This window comes from Oryctolagus cuniculus, chromosome 12 (genome assembly GCF_964237555.1).
Source record: "Oryctolagus cuniculus chromosome 12, mOryCun1.1, whole genome shotgun sequence".
In the NCBI taxonomy this organism is placed as follows: Eukaryota; Metazoa; Chordata; class Mammalia; order Lagomorpha; family Leporidae; genus Oryctolagus; species Oryctolagus cuniculus.
This window is the reverse complement of record NC_091443.1, coordinates 12,328,609-12,346,578: the sequence shown is the minus strand read 5'-3', so window position 1 is coordinate 12,346,578 and position 17,970 is coordinate 12,328,609. Positions and strand designations below refer to the sequence as shown.

Here is a 17,970-nt window from a genome sequence, read left to right as displayed (position 1 = left end):
GACAGGGCTGGGAGCCCACGGGTAGCAGCTGCTAATGGCAGCAGCTGGAGAAGCATGGCTGGGTTCTTGTCCCAGGGGGGTTGGGTCACCCCCGACAGCCAGGCCATTTGCGCTCAAGTATTTATTTACTGAGCGCCTCACATAGCTCACCCATCTCTGCCTGGCGACGTGTAGTTGTGGTGGGGGGGAGCACCAGACAAACGACTGCACACATGGGAGAGACAGAGGAAAAGTGTGAGCAGGTCGGCAGCACGAGACCCCCCCCAAGGAGATGTCTGAGAGGGCGGCCCCGTGGGGCTCCCAGGACATGGAGGCAGAAGCCCCAGCACCTCCTCGAGCTGCTCCAGGAACCTGGGCTGATTCTCCCAGCTGCACCCAAGGCGCCCTTGGGGCCGTCTGCCTGAGGCCTCGCCAAGGAGGCTGTCCAGGTAGACCTGTGTCCAGGTGGGCCCGCTGGGCTACAAGGGTTGTCGAGAAACCCGAGCTGGGCAGCTCCTGTGGCTGGAGACTGTACCTAACACGAAATCCAGTTCATAGTACTGTGGCCGGTGCTGACAGCACAGGTGGGCATGCAGCCCTTGCCAAGGCCACCAGTGCCCAGGCCCCGGCCTATCGGTCCTCCAGGCCTTGTTCCTGCAGGTGAGGAGCCCGAAGGCCTGTGGCCAGGTGCTGCAGACACAGGAGGCTCCTGGAGAAGCTGGGTGCATCCTGCCTGAGTGGGGCCACCCCAGCTTCCCCACGCTGTGCTCAGGACTGGGTGGAGACGACACTGCCCCCAGGCTGGTGTCAAGAAGGCACCTCAAGGGCGGCTCTGCAGCACAGCGCCCTCCTCTGGTCCACTCTACACCCAGCAGCTCGGAACAGACACGGGAAGAGATCCACTCAAGACCGCAGGAACACGGCACCGAAATGGCTCCTGCACTCCCCTGCGGCAGCGAAGGGGCTGGGCTCAGGAACAGCCCCCGCCCCCAGCACCTTCACAGGTGTCCCCAGGGAACAATCAGAGGCCAGGAGAGAGAAAGGAAGCCTCTTTCTCAGAGTCATTCAGAAGATCCACTCAGACCACACAGGAAGCATTGTGATGCCAAATACACAGGAAGAGGGCCAGCACAGGAAAGGGGCACAGCTTAGGGCTGGCAGCAAAAAGCCAGCCTCACACTCCTGCACTTCCCTCTAGGAAACCATCCGCCTGCTGGCAAACACAGAACTGCTGCCCCCAAACAAGAAAGGAAAGAAATAATGTATCTGCAGATGGCCCGCAGCCCCTGTGAGCAAGCAGGCAGCCGCCTGCCCAGAGCACAGGAGTGCAGGCCCCAGGGATTCCCTGGGCTCTCTGGCCCACACACCCAGCGCCCGAGGCTGAGGTGCTGCTGCCCAGTGGCGGAGGGAACCGTCCAACACGATCTCTGAAGAAGGGCACTTGGGGCCCTCGGACCCCTGGTGGGGCACTGGCCTCTGAAATCCTTCCCAGAATGCACTTGGCTCCAAAACCTTTCCTCTGCGTAGCCTCACTGCCACCGCCACCTGTCACCGTGGGATGGCCCCCCTCAGGCCAATGGGTGCATCCGGAATGCTTTGGTGACCAGGGACTGAATCCTTCACCTCAAGGTGGTTCCAGTTCAGCCAGGTAGAACTTGCTGGTGCCCGGGAAGGCTCAGTTACCTGGCAGCAAACAAGGCTCACCTGAGATGGGACCGCCCTCCCTAGTCTGAGCACAGCCCAGTGCCTGGCAACAGGTTTCCATGACAACAGTGAGATGCAGCTTCACCTTCTGTGCCACCCTCCCAAGGCCTCCTGAGACCCCAAGGCGAGCACTTCCCAGACGCAGGAGCTGAGGCAGACGCACCACGGTGGTGCTGGTGGTGCTGGCACACTCGTACCCCTCACTGTGCCACAGAATGCCCTGGGAGGATGGGCAGGGTGAGCTGCTCGGATCCTGGGGTAGGACCCAACACCCACTTAACTGCTCGCTTATCTGCTGCTTTCTAAGAGAGAAGGCAGCCACAATGCCAGGTCTTTCAGGTGCCCGAGAGCCATCTTGCAGGAGATAAATTCTGCATACAAACTCCTTCCTGCTGATTGCCTTGTCCACAATCTTCTGCTCCCCAGAGGCCAGGGTGACCTCTTTACAGATAAAACCTGGGGCAGGGCTCAGTCTGTTCCACGTGGGGGCCCAGCACCAGGCCAAGGACAGATGCCCCCCGCCCACCCGCCCAGGTCAACAGGGGAAACAGAAAGGCTGGGAGACTCTGGGAGGGACAGGCAACACCAGGGGCTCATTGTAAAACAATGACAGATCTGGGCACTTCCTTTAGTGCTGGGTAGGTGGGTCCTGTCCCATGGTGACCACAACAGCTGCTGCTTCAGGGACACGTTTTCCACACAAGTGCCCGCCCACGGGTGGTTAGAGGGCCCACAGGCAGCCCAGCCCCCCTGGGCATATGATTTCTCTGTCTTTGTCATGGGAAGGGATGAACAGCCCTGCACGAAGAGGACGGGACCCTGAAAAAAGCCTGGGTGTAGCTTTCCAGGGTGACTCAAAGGAAACACCACCCACCACTCACCAGGGTGGCCTGAGTCAGCCCTACTGATGATAAAATGAAAGAAGTCATTTCTTGCTGGGACAGGTGACTCTGTACAAGGCAATTACTGTCAGGCAGAGCAGGGAAGCCCAGTGAAACCCGAGGCCAGAGAACCTGATGCCGGGCCCACCCACGGTGAGGTGCTGCCAGGCCACTTCCAGGACAGCCTGGGTGCAGCTGGCCACCTGTGGGAGCAGTGAGAATTTAACCACTTCACACCTTGCTCCTGGCGAGAGCCTCAGGCACTGGGTGGGGACGCCGCTCCCTAGTCTCAGACAGACTCACAGGTCTGTGACATGGCTTCTGGGAGCTCCAGGTATGGGCATCTAATACTCCAAGAGGAGAAAAGTATCGTCCCGAAATTTTCCATGGAACTTAATCAGCTCAAAGCCAATAAAAGCCTGGTATGGTGTTTACATAAGCGCTCCCAGTCCCTGGCTTGTGGCCAGTGCTCTGGGCTGCAGGCTGTGCCTGCTGTTAGCAGTGGGGGTGGGGGGGAACCCTCTGTGCTGCCCCCGCCCTGCCTTGCTAGGGTCTCACCACTGTCTAAAAGTCAGTGAATCACTAAAACGTTCCCCCTATGAAGGGAATATAAATGTTTATTAAGACATTATAGGAACCAGGTCAGACATTTTGGGATCTTAGTCATTCTAGCTAATTTAAAAAAAAAATCAAAATAGAAACCCATCCTAGAAACTTGAGACAATGAGAACTTCTCCAGCCACAAACACTTTGCGCCTTGGCCCAGCTGCCACGGCAACCCAGTGTTTACCTCCAGCTCGCAGTGTAGGAGGACCCTGACGGCAGCAGGGAACAGCCAACCAGGTCACCTCCGCCCAGCACCCCACGGGGTGGGATGGGTGCCAGGGCGTCCCCAGTGGGCGGAAGGAGGAAGCCACAGCCTCCCCCGCGGGTCTCCCAGGCTGAGCAGGCTCCAGCACAAAGGAGCACTGCCTTCATCCTGCCTGCTCCAGCCCCTCGGGGCCCCACTCCCCACCATGTCCACGGGGGCTGGTGGAAACCTCTGGTTACAAACTGCTCAGATGTGAGAGTACCAGAGGAGTTGAAGTGAGGGCAGGGCCAGGCTGGACCCTGAGTTGGGCAGCAGAGAGCACAACTCCTACCCCTTCACCTGGCTAGAGCCAGGACCCCACACCAGGCTGTGGAGGAGGAGCAGAGAGAACCAGAGAAGAGATACCCCCAGGCTCAGCTCCAGGGTCCTGCCTGCACAGCCAGGGCCAAGCACACACACACTGCCCCTCCCTTCCCTCCTCCTGCAGGGCATCAGCCTTTAAGTGACACAGCCCCAGTGGGGTTCACGGAGCCAGGAAAAGCAAAGTCCCCACTGCGCCTGTACCACCGGGCTGAATGCCTTCTGACTGGCTGGCTCCCAAAGGAACAACCTTCCAGAGCACTGGCCACACGGCTGACCACGTGCACACACATGCACACGCACACACATGTGCACACATAAATACCTGTCTCCTGAGGTGGCGTCAAGTGCTGAAGCTGCCAAGGAGTTCAAACTCTTGGCTCCCAACTCGAGGCAAGGAGGAACCTCAGGGAAGGGGCAGAGAGGTGGGAGCTTTTCAGACCACAGTGAGTGGACTGGAGAGTGACCCGTTTGGCCAAAGCAACCAGGGAATGCCCAGCCCTCTTCAGGACAGCTTCAAACCAGAGCTGGGAGCAACCAAGCAGAATTTCATGTACACCCTAAGGCCTGACAGGAAGTCAGGACACCCACCTCTGTGTCCCCAACACAGCAGTGGGATGCCTGTGACAGTGGACACTCGCAGGCTCCCCGCTCCACCGATCCACCCCAAAATGCTGAAACTGTACCTCAATCGGGATAAGAGGTGGTATCCTAAAAAGTGCCTCAGATCCACCCAGACAATGCCCTGCCACCTTAAGCCAAGCAGCAGGGGAATTAATTCTCCAAAGAAGCTGCCATGCAGGCAACGGGGTACCACAGAAAGCCACTGGGGCTGTGGGGGAATCTGGCCTCAGCACCCATGGCTGTAGGGACCAGGGCTCTGGGCCTCCTCCTCCTACCACTCTGCCCCTGCAGATGACAGGCAGGTGACAGGCAAGTGCAGAAAAAAAAAACCCTTCCAGGTGGAGACCTCTGTGAGGGGACAAGAGGGACCCGGGTCCCACCCACTCCCTGTACCTCACGCAAGCTACCTGGCGGAGGACAGCACAGGGAGCAGTGGGGAAACCACACGAGGCGGTCAGAGGTGAGGATGAGGGGAACATAACAGGAAAGCAGGTACACAACAGAGCATTAACCAAGACAACAGGGCCCTACCCACCACTCTCACATCTCAGGCGCCAATGAACAGCACCAATGCAATTACATTACCTCATGCTGATCATCCCGATGGGGTCCCAGGTATAACATGCTCTGGGGTAACGCTGGTGCCCACTACCAGCTCCCTGATGCTCGCCTGCAGCCAAAGCTTCGAGCAGTTTGCCTATGAGCTGAGCAACCTTAACCCAGCAGCCTGCCGGGTCTGGCTCCCTTCTCCTCTCCTGAGACCCACTCGTGTCCTTCTCTCTTTCCCCAACACTGTGTCCCCTTGCAAAAACCTCCACTCGGGCTCTGGAAGGTCTCCAGGGCAGACCAGCCCCTCGCTGCCCTGCCACAACCCTTTGCCCTCCAGTCCGGAGCTTGGATCTGCCCCTAGCAGGCACCCCAGTCCTTAGACGGGCATCTTAGAAAAGCTGTCAGCTCACCCCAGGGGCCCACCTGTGGAACGACAAGACTCCCATGGTCCAAACTGCCATAAGCCTCAAAGTCACCACTGGGTATGAGTGTTCTTTACCAGGGAAGGAGGGCAGATGTGTCCTCCAACAAGGCCAGGCTGGGGAAAGATCATGTACCCCAAGGGGTCACTGCCAGCTCTCCAAACAGAAGCAAGGAAGCCCATTGAGGGCTCCTGACCACTGGCCGGGCTGCTCAGTCATCACCTGCAGCCTCACTCCATGTCTAAGTGGCAGACCTCATCTGGGGGACAGGATGAGCCCACATGACTCTCGCCCCCCCGCCTCAGGCTTGTTCCCCCTGACCCCTGGTGTCTACTGGAGATGGCTATGCGCCAGAGCTCTGCCTGCAGAATGGAGCTCTGAGATAGGAGCCCCAGGCAAGACTGCACCACGTGCTCTCTGCTGAGTGATTTTTTTAACTTGGGCTCCCAAGGTCTTGCAAAGCTGCTGCACCCCGGGTTCTGGCTCCAAGGAGATAAGCCTGTACCCTGTGCTGGCGTGGAGGGCCACCCACCCATTCGCAGTGGGCCTCGCCCCAGAGCGGTGGCGTAGGGACGTCTCATCTGAGGCATCAAGCCTCAGTGCTCTTCCACACAGGTCACCTTGGGACAGACTGGCTGACAGCCACAGAGCATGGCCAAGTTCCTGGTTAGCAAGTGTTTTTGTGTGAACTTCTAAAAAGGAGAACAATAAACAGAATCAACTCCCCCCAACCAAAAAAGAAAAAAAAAACAACCTGTGGAGGTTCTGACCTTGCAGAAGGATGCTGGTACGGACTAGACATGGAGCAAGGCTCTGCCCCCACTGCACACAGCTCATCAGCAAGTGACGAACACACCCCAGCCTCGTGCCAGGAGGGCAAGGGAACAGGGCGGAAGGCAGTGAAGGAAACAGTGTGGGAGAGGGGCTCTTTACCAGGGCCCCAGCCCCAGTGGAGGGAATTCCATGCCTTCTCCCGCGAGCTGACTCACAGATCCACAATTACTAGGGTGAGGGCACACCCTAGGATCTAACCCTGAGCCAGGAATCAGGGGTTCTACAGGGCCAACACGACCCAGGTATAGATGCCAACAACGAACAGGATGCCACACTTACACACAGCAGCATGTCTGTGTATGCACACGTTCACATGTGTGGGTACCGATGCACAGACAGGCACGTGCTTCCGGTTAGGTGAGGATTCTCCTTATAGTGAGTGCTGACTGCTCATTTGCTGACAACAAGAATGAAACACTGAGGTCAAATTGTCATCATACTGGCCCAGAGGTAGCCAAACCTTCTGAACTTGACGTCCCCACCCTAGGGGCTGTCAGCAGCTGTCTCTACCACCCCAGGCCGGATCTCAGCACAGTGGCTGCTTTAGAACTGCAGAGCTCAAAGAGTGTTCCCACCTTGTTACAAAGTTTATTTTGCAGGAAAATAATCCCACTTGGGGCTGTGAAAACAAACAAAAACAGGCTCTGGTGTGTGAACTCAAGACAATATTTGTTTTTTATTTCTTGAAAGCACAGACTCACCAAGACTCTAAGGGTGTCCCTGGCTGTAGGCCCTGCCCAGGCCACCTGTGGCCACATAGCCAGGGTGCAGATGGTCTAAGCACATGCTGTCAAAGACCCTCTGAGCTGGCCGAACATGCCACCCAGCCACACTTTCATCCTCGTGAAGTTAGCGGGTCGTCTTTGGGGCTGTCCTGCTACCTTCACAGGCTTCCGTAACAACCCAGACACCAACACTTGTCCAATCAAAGAAGTTGGAAGATGAAGTAGAAACCAACCAGGTGCAGAGGGGGCCAAAGACCTGCAGATGAACAGATGAGCACCTGCCCTCACACAGCTCCCTGACCCACCGAGAAAACCACATCCCTGAGCGTCAGCCTGAGGCCCCAGGGTAAGGAGCAAGAGGAAGCCGTTCCTCCACTCAGGGGAACGCAGCAGACACCACCTCACCCCACAGCACAGCGAGGGCCCAGCTGACTTCCTGGGCCCCTGTCCCAGCTGCGGGCGATGGAAGCGCCAAGCCTCACCTGGGTCACGCTGCTGACTGAAAGTTGTTTAAGCTGGGCCAGGACAAGTGGCTTTGACCTTTCAGATGCCAGTGTAACAACAGATCCAAACCTAAAGGTGGACTATTCCAGACGAAAGGAAACTGAAGAGGCGAACCGAACCCAGGAGAGACCAACAGGAGGATCCCAAATCCTACCAGGACGCTCGCGAGAGCATCAGGGGACCTGAGTACCACGGATTATACATCTGACAGGATACAGTATTTAAAGGGAGAGTAAATACATTGTTAAGAGAGAGAAGGGAAGGGAGATAGGCAGAAAAATACAGTAAAATGCTAACCAACGTGTCTCCTGGAAGAGATACGCGTGTGCACGTGGGGATCCCTTCACATGTCAGAGAAAGGAAAATCGGTGGGGGAAGCTGCGTGCCCAGGCCAGGGGCCTGGCTCACCTGCCATCACCTGCAGCGTGGTGCAGACAGGCGTGGCAGTGGTGAGCTGGGGTACACCCGACATGGGCATACTCAGCCCATGTGACCCCAGTTTCCTTCTTTGAAGAGTGGTCAAGACAGTGTCTACTCCAGACTCTTCGTAAAGACTTGAATAGCTTCATATAAACCCCATCAGGCAGTCTACAAGTCTTACGACATGACTGTGACAGCTGAGTGTACAATCTACAACTTTTTGGATTTTAATTTTTTGATTCATTTTATTTATTTAAAAGGTAGAGTTACAAATAGAGAGGGAGAGACAGAGACAGAGACCTTCCATCTGCTGGTTAACTCCCCAAATGCCCACAATGGCCAAGCAGAACCAGGATCTCCTTCAGGTCTCTCATGTGAGTGGCAGGAGCCCAAGAACTTGGGCCACCTTCCACTGCTTTCCGCAGGCCTTTAGTGGAGGCCCAGATTGGAAGTGGAGCAGCCAGGACTCAAACTGGCATCCATACGGGGGCACTGCAGGCGGTGGCTTTATCCGCTATGCCACAATGCCAGCTCCTCTTCAGTCATATCTAAACACGCACACACATACACAGTCACGGATGTCAGTAACTTGCTGCTTTGTTTCCATTTCTGCCTTTAGCTTCACCATCCTACTTTTGATTTGCTATATCTAGGAACCAATCAATCAACCAGATTACACTGTGTGTATGGTGAGAGCAAACAGGACCAAAAGGGTGTTGGCACTGTGATACAGGGAGTAAAGCTACTGCCTGTGACACCAGCATCCCATAGGGCACCAGTTCCTGTTCTTGATGCTCCACTTCCAATCCAGCTCCCTGCAAATGGCCTGGGAAAAGCAGCAGAAGATGCCCCAACTGTTTGGGTCCCTGCCATCCACATGGGAGACCCAGATGAAGCTCCCAGCTCCTGGCTTCGACCTGACTCAGCCCTGGCTGTTGTAACCACTTGGGAGTGAACCAGCATAGAAGACCTCTCTCTCCCTCTCCCTCTCCCTCTCTGTCACGCTTTCAAGTAAATAAATAAATCTTTTTAAAAAAATTTTCTAAAAAAGAAAGAAAGAAACATACCGAAAGGCACCACCAGCTGTCACAACACCATTCTGATGCTACAACCTTACGGCCCCTACTCTGAAGGCATCGGCCCAGCCCTGGGTTGTGTTCACAGACCCAGGGCCTCTGGTTAAGCGAGCTGTGGTCCTATCAGCTCACTCAGGCAGGACAGCCTCCAGCCTTGTCAGCCAGAGAGGGCGGGGTGAGATGGCCCCACACCAACTTCCCTACCGCCGCAGCGTCCATGTGCCCAGATACCACACCTAACAGCTGCAGCGCCCACCACCAAGTGCTCCCAGACTCTGGAAAAAAAGAACGGCCAGGCCCTGGCAGGCCTTCGGAGCAAGCCTGAAGGCGCGGCTGGTTTTGTTGATGTTTAAATGTTTTCAATAGGGATCCTGATTCCAAAACTCTCCTAAGAGCCAAAGAACTGGGAGAGGTATAACTTTTTCAAAAAGTAGAGCAGTGGCATAGCAGGTCTCTTCCCCAGCACATGGTAGATTAAAAACTGTAGGCCATTTCCTTTAAAAACATAATGCCAAAAAACCCAACCAGACACTGTGCCCTTTAAATCAACACAATACCTTCAGGTCAGAATTAATCAACATTCATCCACACTACCAGTGACACTGCTAGGTCTAAACCTACTGTCTAAGACTCTACCTGTCAAATAAATTAAAAAAAAAAAAAAAGTTTCTTTATAGAAGTATGAGTGGAGGTTCCAAGATGGCAGAGTAAGGAGGGAGCTTACTGCTCCAGTCCAGAAGATAGTTTAAAAAAAGTGGAGAAGGCCGGCACCGCGGCTCACTAGGCTAATCTTTCACCTGCGGTGCCAGCACGCCGGGTTCTAGTCCCGGTTGGGGCACCGGATTCTGTCCCGGTTGCCCCTCTTCCAGGCCAGCTCTCTGCTGTGGCCCAGGAGTGCAGTGGAGGATGGCCCAAGTGCTTGGGCCCTGCACCCCATGGAGACCAGGAGAAGCACCTGGCTCCTGCCTTCGGATCAGCGCGGTGCGCAGGCCGCAGCGCATCAGCTGCGGCGGCCATTGGAGGGTGAACCAACGGCAAAGGAAGACCTTTCTCTCTCTCTCTCACTGTCCACTCTGCCTGTCAAAAAAAAAAAAAAAAAAAGTGGAGATAGTGCGGTCTCAGGGAAGAGTTAGGCAAAAAAATTGCAGAGGAAACTCTACCGAAATTAGTACCAGCTCCTCTGCGCCACCACACACACACACACACACACACCCCAGAGCCTACTGCTGCACAGCACATAGCAGCCAAGAACCAAAAATGCAGCCACACAGCTGTCCTTCCAACAAGTGAAGAGGTGAGAGGTGAGAGTACAGCCATAGCCACACCTGGGAACAGCCCTGCAGCCGTGGACAAGAACGAAGACATCCAACAAAAGCCTGCTGGGAATATGCCAACTACCATCCTATCCATGTGTTCTATGCCTGCTACCATCCTATCCATGTATTTTTTTAAGTATCTATGAGGCTGCACATGCACACATCCACCTAAACCCATCCCCAAGGTCTGGAGACAGAGGCAGGCCAGCATACGGCATCCCCTGGTTAGCTGGGGTGGAGGCCTGGCTGGCAAGTTCCTGCCACACACTTCTGCATTGTTCAGTTTCACAACGGGGCCTACAGGCAACCCGGGACTGTGGGGGTGCAGGGGCGAGAGCCACTGGCCTGGGCGTGTCCTTGGACAAAGCACTGGCCAGTTTCCAGCAGGGCTTTGCCCTGAGAAAGGAGATCCCGCCCAGTCACCCTCCGCGCTGACCGGCTGCCTTTCCAAGGGACAGGGAGCACCTGTGAGGAGTCTGCTCTAAGGCCTGCATGCTGGGGGAGGGCTCCTTAACAACCATCTCGCCCAGGACCAGATCCTGCCCCAAGAGGCCAAGGGCTATGCCGAGCCCGCCCCAACTGCCCCAGGAAGCGGCCGAGAATGGGATCTGATCTCACTTTCCCTCCACCCCCACCCCATGGGGGTAGGGGGGCACAAGCACAACTCAAGGTCTGGGGGGCAGGGCTAGCACAGCAAGGCACCCATCTTCCTGCCACCCATCCCCTTCCCCTGGCCCCGCTGGGAGGGCTCTCAGCAAGGGAAAACAATGCTTGGTGGGAACAGGTACTCTGCCAAGAAAGATGGAGTGGCCACTCTGCCAGGCCGGCGACAACCACCTGGGATCCTCAGATTCAGGACTTGGCCGTCAGGCTTGGCCTTCTGCAAGTCTGGAATTCCCACAGCAAAGCCCCTGGTCTTCCTACTCCCCTCAGCAACCTCCCCAGGTCTGAGTAACCACCTGGCCTGAGCGGCAAGCATGCTTGCTTCTTTGGTTTGTCTTGCCGAGCACTTGTTACATCAACAATTACTGCTACATGAGAGGTAACCTATCCACCAAGTAACTACTAAGAGAGATCACAGAACCCAGGGCCACACAGCCAACCAGCAGACAGCTCTTTGTAAGCAGCTGCTGGGGTGTGGTGGGGGAGGGGGAGAACAGAGCTGGGGCAGAAAGACACCAGGTGTCCCCAGAAGCAAGGCCGAACCCTGTACTTCCCAAAGGGTTTTCACATACATGACCTCGTGCTCGCTTTGGCAGCACGTGTATACACACACGTGACCTCATTTCCTCCAGACTGTCCAGGTGGTCTGGGCAGCGACCACCAAGCTGCAGGATGTCGGGGAGCCCCCTCCCGGGTCACAGAGCTAAACAGCACAGACCTGCCAGCCACCTTCCCTGCTAAGATGGCTTTGGTATTCACCCCCTGCAAAGAAATCACAATGGTGCCTGGAGGGGGAGGGGGATCCCCCACCTGCTGCAGACCTAAGACCTGACAGCCACCTGAGAGCCAGGGAGCCACAGGAGCCTGGCCTCAGGGGCCAGCCTGGCTGCTTCCTCCTCCCGTGGGTGCCCCTTCTCTCCCTACCAACACCAGTCACTTATACTCTGCATACCTGAGCAAGGGCAGGAATAGGGCTTCCCAAACTGCCCTGAATCAGGGCTGAACCAGACTCCGGCCAGAGGCAGCTTCTTGGGACGTGCAGCTCTCACAGCCGGATTCACCTAGGGCACCAGCTAAACCGCGGATCCAAGCTGCAGGATACTCGATGTATAGGCTGGCACCTGGGGCCTGGGAGACTGCATTCTGCCCCGCCAGCCACTCCTCGCCCAGAACCCTGAGCTTCAGGTCCCTGGACGTCTCAGACGTCCCAGCGGCTCTCCGCAAGCACCCAGGGGGTCGGTTCCACCCGCCGCAGCCTGTCTTGGGCTCCTAGGAGCTTCGAGGGCAGGGCCCTCACCCCACGAGGGAGGCCGCGGTCCCCGCCGCCCCGGGCTCTTTCTCCAACCCATGGGCCGACTGAGAGTGGAGGAGTGCGCCAGCCGACCAGAAAGATGTCCCCTGGCCGAGGCCCCGCCCACGGCGGTTCTCGGGCCGATACTCCGGTCCGGCCGGAGGGCGGCCTGCAGCGGCGGGGCTCCTCAGACACCGGCGTCCCCGCCCAGTTCGAGCCTCGCCGGCCACAGGCAGACCTCGCCCCGCAGCCACTCCCCAAGCTCTGCCCCTCCCGGGTCCTCCATGCCGCCCCTCCCCCACAGCCGCACCCACCCTCGCCGCCGCTCACCCCAGCTGAACCCTTACCCTAATCCCACCGGCAACTGGGCCCACGCTGCGGTAACTCTGACCCGCGTCCCCCTCAACCTCCGCACCTGCCACGTGGCTGGGGGCTCCGCACCTGCAGAGCCCGGCCTGCTGGGCTCCGAATGTGCGGGGAGCAAGGGGCCCTCTCTGCTAGGGTTTGGAAGGTGCACTTTACCCGTTTCGATCGGGCTGTGCACTATTTCACGGAGGAAAAGGCACAGCCCTTGAAAACAAAGTCACGGCATGAAAAGCCAAGTTTTGTACCTGCCAGGGAGATGGAGAACTTAAGTGTCGCCAAGGATCGCACGTGAGCTCTAGGGAACCACGTTAATTATGTAAACCAGAACCGGGATGGGTAGTTGCCATCCGTCCAACGTTTGCATTTTTGCGTTAAATTCAAAGAAAATAGAAAAAACACACCCAGAGATTAATCAACTACAAACCACCGGGTCGGCGACGGGACGTGCCGTCGCGGGCCACCCTCGCGCAGGTGCTGCCTGCCCGCATCCGGCCTCGGGCAGGTGAGAGCGGGGGCCGCCCGCCCCGCAGCCCCTCGGGCCGGGCGCGGCCCCGCCGGCCGGATGGGCGGGGGCGCCCACAAAGAACCGCGGGCGGGGAGCAGGGACCCGGGACCGCCCCCCGCGTCGGCTAGTGCGGCCGCCGGCTCCGGTTACGACAAATTAAACCTTAGAGCGCTGGAAAAATTACAGGAAGAGGAGAGCGAAGAATGTGCCGAGTGGCCGAAGAGAGCCCTGTCCCGGAGTGAACTTCGCCCGCCGCGCACCTCCCCCCCCCCACACCCCGAGAGCGCGCCCGGCCGGCCGGACACCCGCTGGGAGCCCCCAGCCCCGCGCCCGGGCCGCCCCCGCCGCGAGCGGCGCGCGCGCACCTGCCCGCGCCGCCCCCCGGCCTGGGCGGGGTCCCCGCTCCGGCCCGGATGACGACATCCACCCCCGCGGCCCCGCCCCAGCGCGCCCGGGGAGGGGGCGTGCCCGGCGGGGGCGCGGTCGCCGGGCGGGCGCCGGCTCCGAGGGCCCGGGGCCGCCTCGCGCCGCGCGAGCTCGGGGCGCGGCCCTGGCCGCCCCGGGGGGCGTGGCCCCCAGCCCGCGCGCTCGGGGGGCCCGGGCCGCCCACTGACCTGTGTGAGTTCTCAGGTGCGCCTTGAGGTGCGAGGATTTCCCGTAAACTTTCTCGCAGCCCGCGTAGTGGCACTTGTGCTTCCTCTGCGGGGACTCGAGGTCGGCGCGGCTCCGGCCCCGCCGGCCCCTTTGTCTGAGGCCGGGCTCGCCGCTCCCCGCGGGCGCCGGCTCCCGCTCGGGCTCGCTCCACGCGGGGCTGGGGGGCGCGGCCGCGGCGCCCTCGCCGCCGGGGGAGGCGGGCGGCAGGCGGCACGGGGTCCTCGCCTTTCGGGCCGCGGCCCCCTCTCTGCGCTCCGCCGCGGCGGGTGCCGGCGCCTGCTGGTTGAGGTCCGCTAGGATCCGCGCCACCACGAACAGCGAGGCGCTGTCCTTGCCGTCGCGGCGCTCGTCGGCGCGGGGCATCGCGGGGGCGGCGGCGGCGGCGGCGGCGGCCGCACCCTCGGGCCGGGGCTCCGGCGCCTCCCGCGGCCCGTGCACGACCGCGCGGCTGGACATGGACACGAGGCACTCGGCGGCGAAGTGGTCCACATAAGCGGCGGCTGCCATGCTGCGGGCTCCAGTGCTGGTCGCTGCGAGTCGTCAGCCGCGCATCCGCACCCACGGCCTCCGGAGAGCGGGCGGGGGGCGGGGGCGCGGCGCGCCCTCTCCTCGGCTGGGCTGGGCTAGGCTGGGCGCGCAGCCGCCTCTGTCTGCCGTCACCCGCGCGGCTCCGCGTCCGCCCGGCCGGCCACCGAGGCGTGAGCGCATGGGGGGGCGCGGGCCAGGGGGCTCCGCGCGGCCTCGGGGGCGGCCTGTCCTAAGGATGCCGAGCGGCGACGTCAGGGACGCCCGCGTCAAGCCGCGGCCGCAGCCTCGCCGCGCATTGTGGCAGGCGGGACAGCCGCCGTGCGCGCCGCGGCTCGGTGTGGGCGGCCCGGCCCCGAGGGTGGGCGGGGCCGGGGCCACATCTGGACCCGACGTCAGCCCCCAGCCACATCCTGGCGGCGCAGGTTACGGGCGGCGGCGGCCGCGGGGAGCAGCGCGCGGAGGGGGCGGGGATCCCGGAGCGCGCACCGGCCGCACGGAGCGGTCGCGCGCCCGCCCCTGGGAAGGGGCGTGGCCTGGGGGCAGGCGCGAGTGCCATTGGCCCGTGCGCACTCGGCCCGGCCAATCCGGGCCGCCGGAGGGGCGTCCCCCGCCGCGGGGCCTGCGCGCCCCCAGTGGGCGTGCCCCCTCGTTGGAACGGGGGCGGCGGCGAGCCGGCGCGGGGCGCGCTGACGCACGACGTCCCAGGGCGGCGGGCCGGGTGCACCCGCTCGGGGCCGCTCCCCGGCTCGGGGACTCCGGCAGGCGCGTCCCAGCCTGAGCTTTTGTGCGTCGACAGCCTCGCTTGAGCCCCGCGTGGCTGGCTAGCGCTCTGAAGGGCGCCCTTTTGTCTGTCCAGCCCCGCCGGCGAGGGGGCGGCTCGCCTCTGGCAGCGGCGCGAACTCCGCTCGCCCCTCCACGCCCTCTCCCAGCTGAGCCCCGGCTTCGGGGCGACCCTGGGCCTGCGGGAGTGGACGGCGTGCCGGGGCGGCGGGGACCGCGGAGCCCTCTCCTCCCCGCCCCCGCCCCCGCCCCCGCCCCCGGCCCGCTGCCAACTTCCCTGGGCTGCCCCTTCCCGCCGCGGTCGGGGCGGCTTCAGACGCCACCAGCTGCGAGGACCCCGCCCGCCGCGCCGCACCGCACCCGCCCACTGTCTGGGCCTCGCTGGGCAGCGCCCCGCCCGCGGCCTCCCGGGCTGGGCAGGGCCGGGCCGACTCGCCCCTGACGCTCGCCGGCGCCCCCCGCTCGCCTTCACCGGAGAGAACCCGGTTCCCACCGCCTCGGAGCCGCTTGTGCCTGCCTCCCCGTGCGCTCCGGAGCAGCCCGGGCTCCTTGCGCGTGTGGCACTTTTTGGCGAGTCCTTCCTGGAGCCCTGGGGGACGGGGCCATGCGAGGCAGTGGGCAGGGGCGCACTCGTCCTGTCCCCAAAGCGACGGTCGAGTCCGAGCTCCCTCCGAGTTAATTAGAGTCCCGAGTAGGAAAGACTAAGCTCTCCAGGTAGCTGAGGAGGAAGGCAGCCATTCAGCGATGCATGATGCCGTCAACTGTGAACTTGCGCCGACTAATGCGCGCCTTGGCGATCTGTGACCGGAACCCTCAAATTCCCTCGGCCGCACCGGGTCGCTGCCCTGTGCTGTTACGGCCCCTCATCCTCTCCTGCCCGCTGCAGCCGGCACACGCGAGAGCGGGTCTCCCAAGAGAGTGCATTGTTCAGGCTGGTAGGGCCAGATTAAAGCAGACGCGCGGGGGCAGGGGTCTCCCCATTGCCACGCCCCATGCAAGGGTTCTCCATGAGTGTGGCCTCCCAGATGGTTTCGGCTGTGCGGCGTGGCACGCTTAGATACAAAACACAGCCTCTTGGCTGTTTTCCCAATAATCCCCCCTCATTGAGCATTTGATAATTCTCATGGAATTTGCTGACTGGGGCATCAGACCAGCAACCTGTGTCCCAAACCCACAAGGAGGTATCTTCTCGAGTTCTCTTGCCCCGAGATCTCACCATGGCTGTGGGTGTATATGTTTCTCACTTAGGCGAAATTTAACAGAGGTGACTCGTGTATATTAGGGTGCGAGTAGTATCTCATTTCAGATGGAGGAAATGGAATTAAAGAGTAGGGAAAGCAGGCAAGAACAGTTGGGCCAGGATGTGTGTGGGGAATGAAGAGACAGGAGCTGTGACTTCTGGGTGAAGGTGATAGAAGGGATACTAGATGTTCATTTAACTTCCCCCTGGATCCTCCAGAGAGTATTTGCAAAGGCCAGCAGCCGCAAGGGCGGGGAGAGCGCGAGGAAGTTCCCAGCAATACTTTATGAACCTGAGATGCGTAGCCGAGTTGAGAAAATGTGATAGTTCGCTAGAAGGTTCATGAACGGACGGGTAGCCCTGGGAGCCACTGCACGTGGGAGTGACGCAGTGCTGAGGTCAGAGGGCTGGCTAAAGTCTGCTTGGGGAGCCCAGGTCCCTGACAGTGCCTTCCCCACCCTAACAAAAGGCTGGATGTTATCTGAAGAAGCTACAGGGTGGTGTCCTGGGACTGTTACGGGCGGAGGTCCCACATCCATGGAATCCCAGGCCAAGGGGAAACATGTGCGTTTGTCCAGCCAGCCACCCAGCAGGGAAGGCCATGGTCATGGTTATGCTGCCACTCATATGCACAGAACTTTAACCACTTTAACCGGTCTCAGTCCCTCCCAGACAAACATGAGCAGGCAGCCAGGGCTGACCTGGCAACTCAGGAAAGCCTGCGTCATGAAATACAAGGCCACGGTAGATTTTTAAAAAGCAAGTTGGAGGAAACAGACTATGCAGAGAGCAGTAAATGTCAAGCCATCGATAATGTCATCAGAGAAATGTGAAAAAGATATCAGGGCCCAGAAAGTTACCTAATTTAGAGGAAGTTAAATAAAAAGTTCTTGGAGATTTAAAATAAGGTAGCAGAAGCGTGAACGTTTGGCACAGAAGTTGTGACACCACTTGGGATGCCCACATCCCATATCTGAGTGCCTGGGTTCAAGTCCCAGGTCTGCTCGCAATTCTAGCTTTGCACTACTGTACACCTTGGGAAGCAGCAGGCGATGGCTCAAGTAGTTGGGTTGCTGAAACCCAGACGGGAGATCCAGATGGAGGCTCCTGGCTTCAGCCTGGTCTAGCCCTGGCTGTCTCAGGCATGTAAGAGTAAACCAGCAAATGGGAGCACTCTTTCAAAGAAAATTTTTAAATATTTTTTAATTGTTCAAAAATTATCAAAAGAAAAAAGTAGTAGAAATGTAAAAAAAAAAAACTTTCAATAGATGGAAGAGAAAACTGAGAAAACCTTCATGAAAATAGAAGAAAACAACCACCTATGAAATGGGAAATAAAGTTAAAAAAATTAAATAAGAGGACCAACCAGAAAGCCCACTGATGAAATAGCTAGTCCAACAGAGTGGACAGAAAATACAGGGGAGAAGATAATCAATGAATTAGTGCAGTAAAAATCTTCATGCAAAATGAAATGTGTTGAAAGGGCCCTCAGAGAGCCCAGCTGCAAGGCTAGAGTGCTAGAGACAGAAATGGCCGCTAGAAGTGCATCACATGCAGACAGGTTGGAATCAGGATGGCCATGTGCTTCTCCCCAGCAACGACAGTTGGAAGGGAACAAGGCCTTGGGAAATCGAAAGGAAGAACGCCCTCTAACCTCCGCCCAGTCAGGCTGCAGACCAAGGATTTTTAGATGCACAAGGCCTCCAAACATTTCCCTTCCCTGCATCCTTGACCGAAA

At 59.2% G+C, this 17,970-nt stretch overlaps 1 protein-coding gene across 1 annotated transcript in view; it reads right to left on the bottom strand.

The window, feature by feature from the left end:
* The window catches only part of KLF13 (KLF transcription factor 13), a 45,945-nt gene extending 31,257 nt beyond the window's left edge, over positions 1–14,688 (bottom strand). The window contains exon 1 of the mRNA XM_051822252.2: positions 13,645–14,688. Coding sequence (XP_051678212.2) covers positions 13,645–14,191 — 547 coding nt within the window. The 5' untranslated portion in view covers positions 14,192–14,688. The remainder of the gene's footprint in view (positions 1–13,644) is intronic.
* Positions 14,689–17,970: the final 3,282 nt, after the last annotated feature.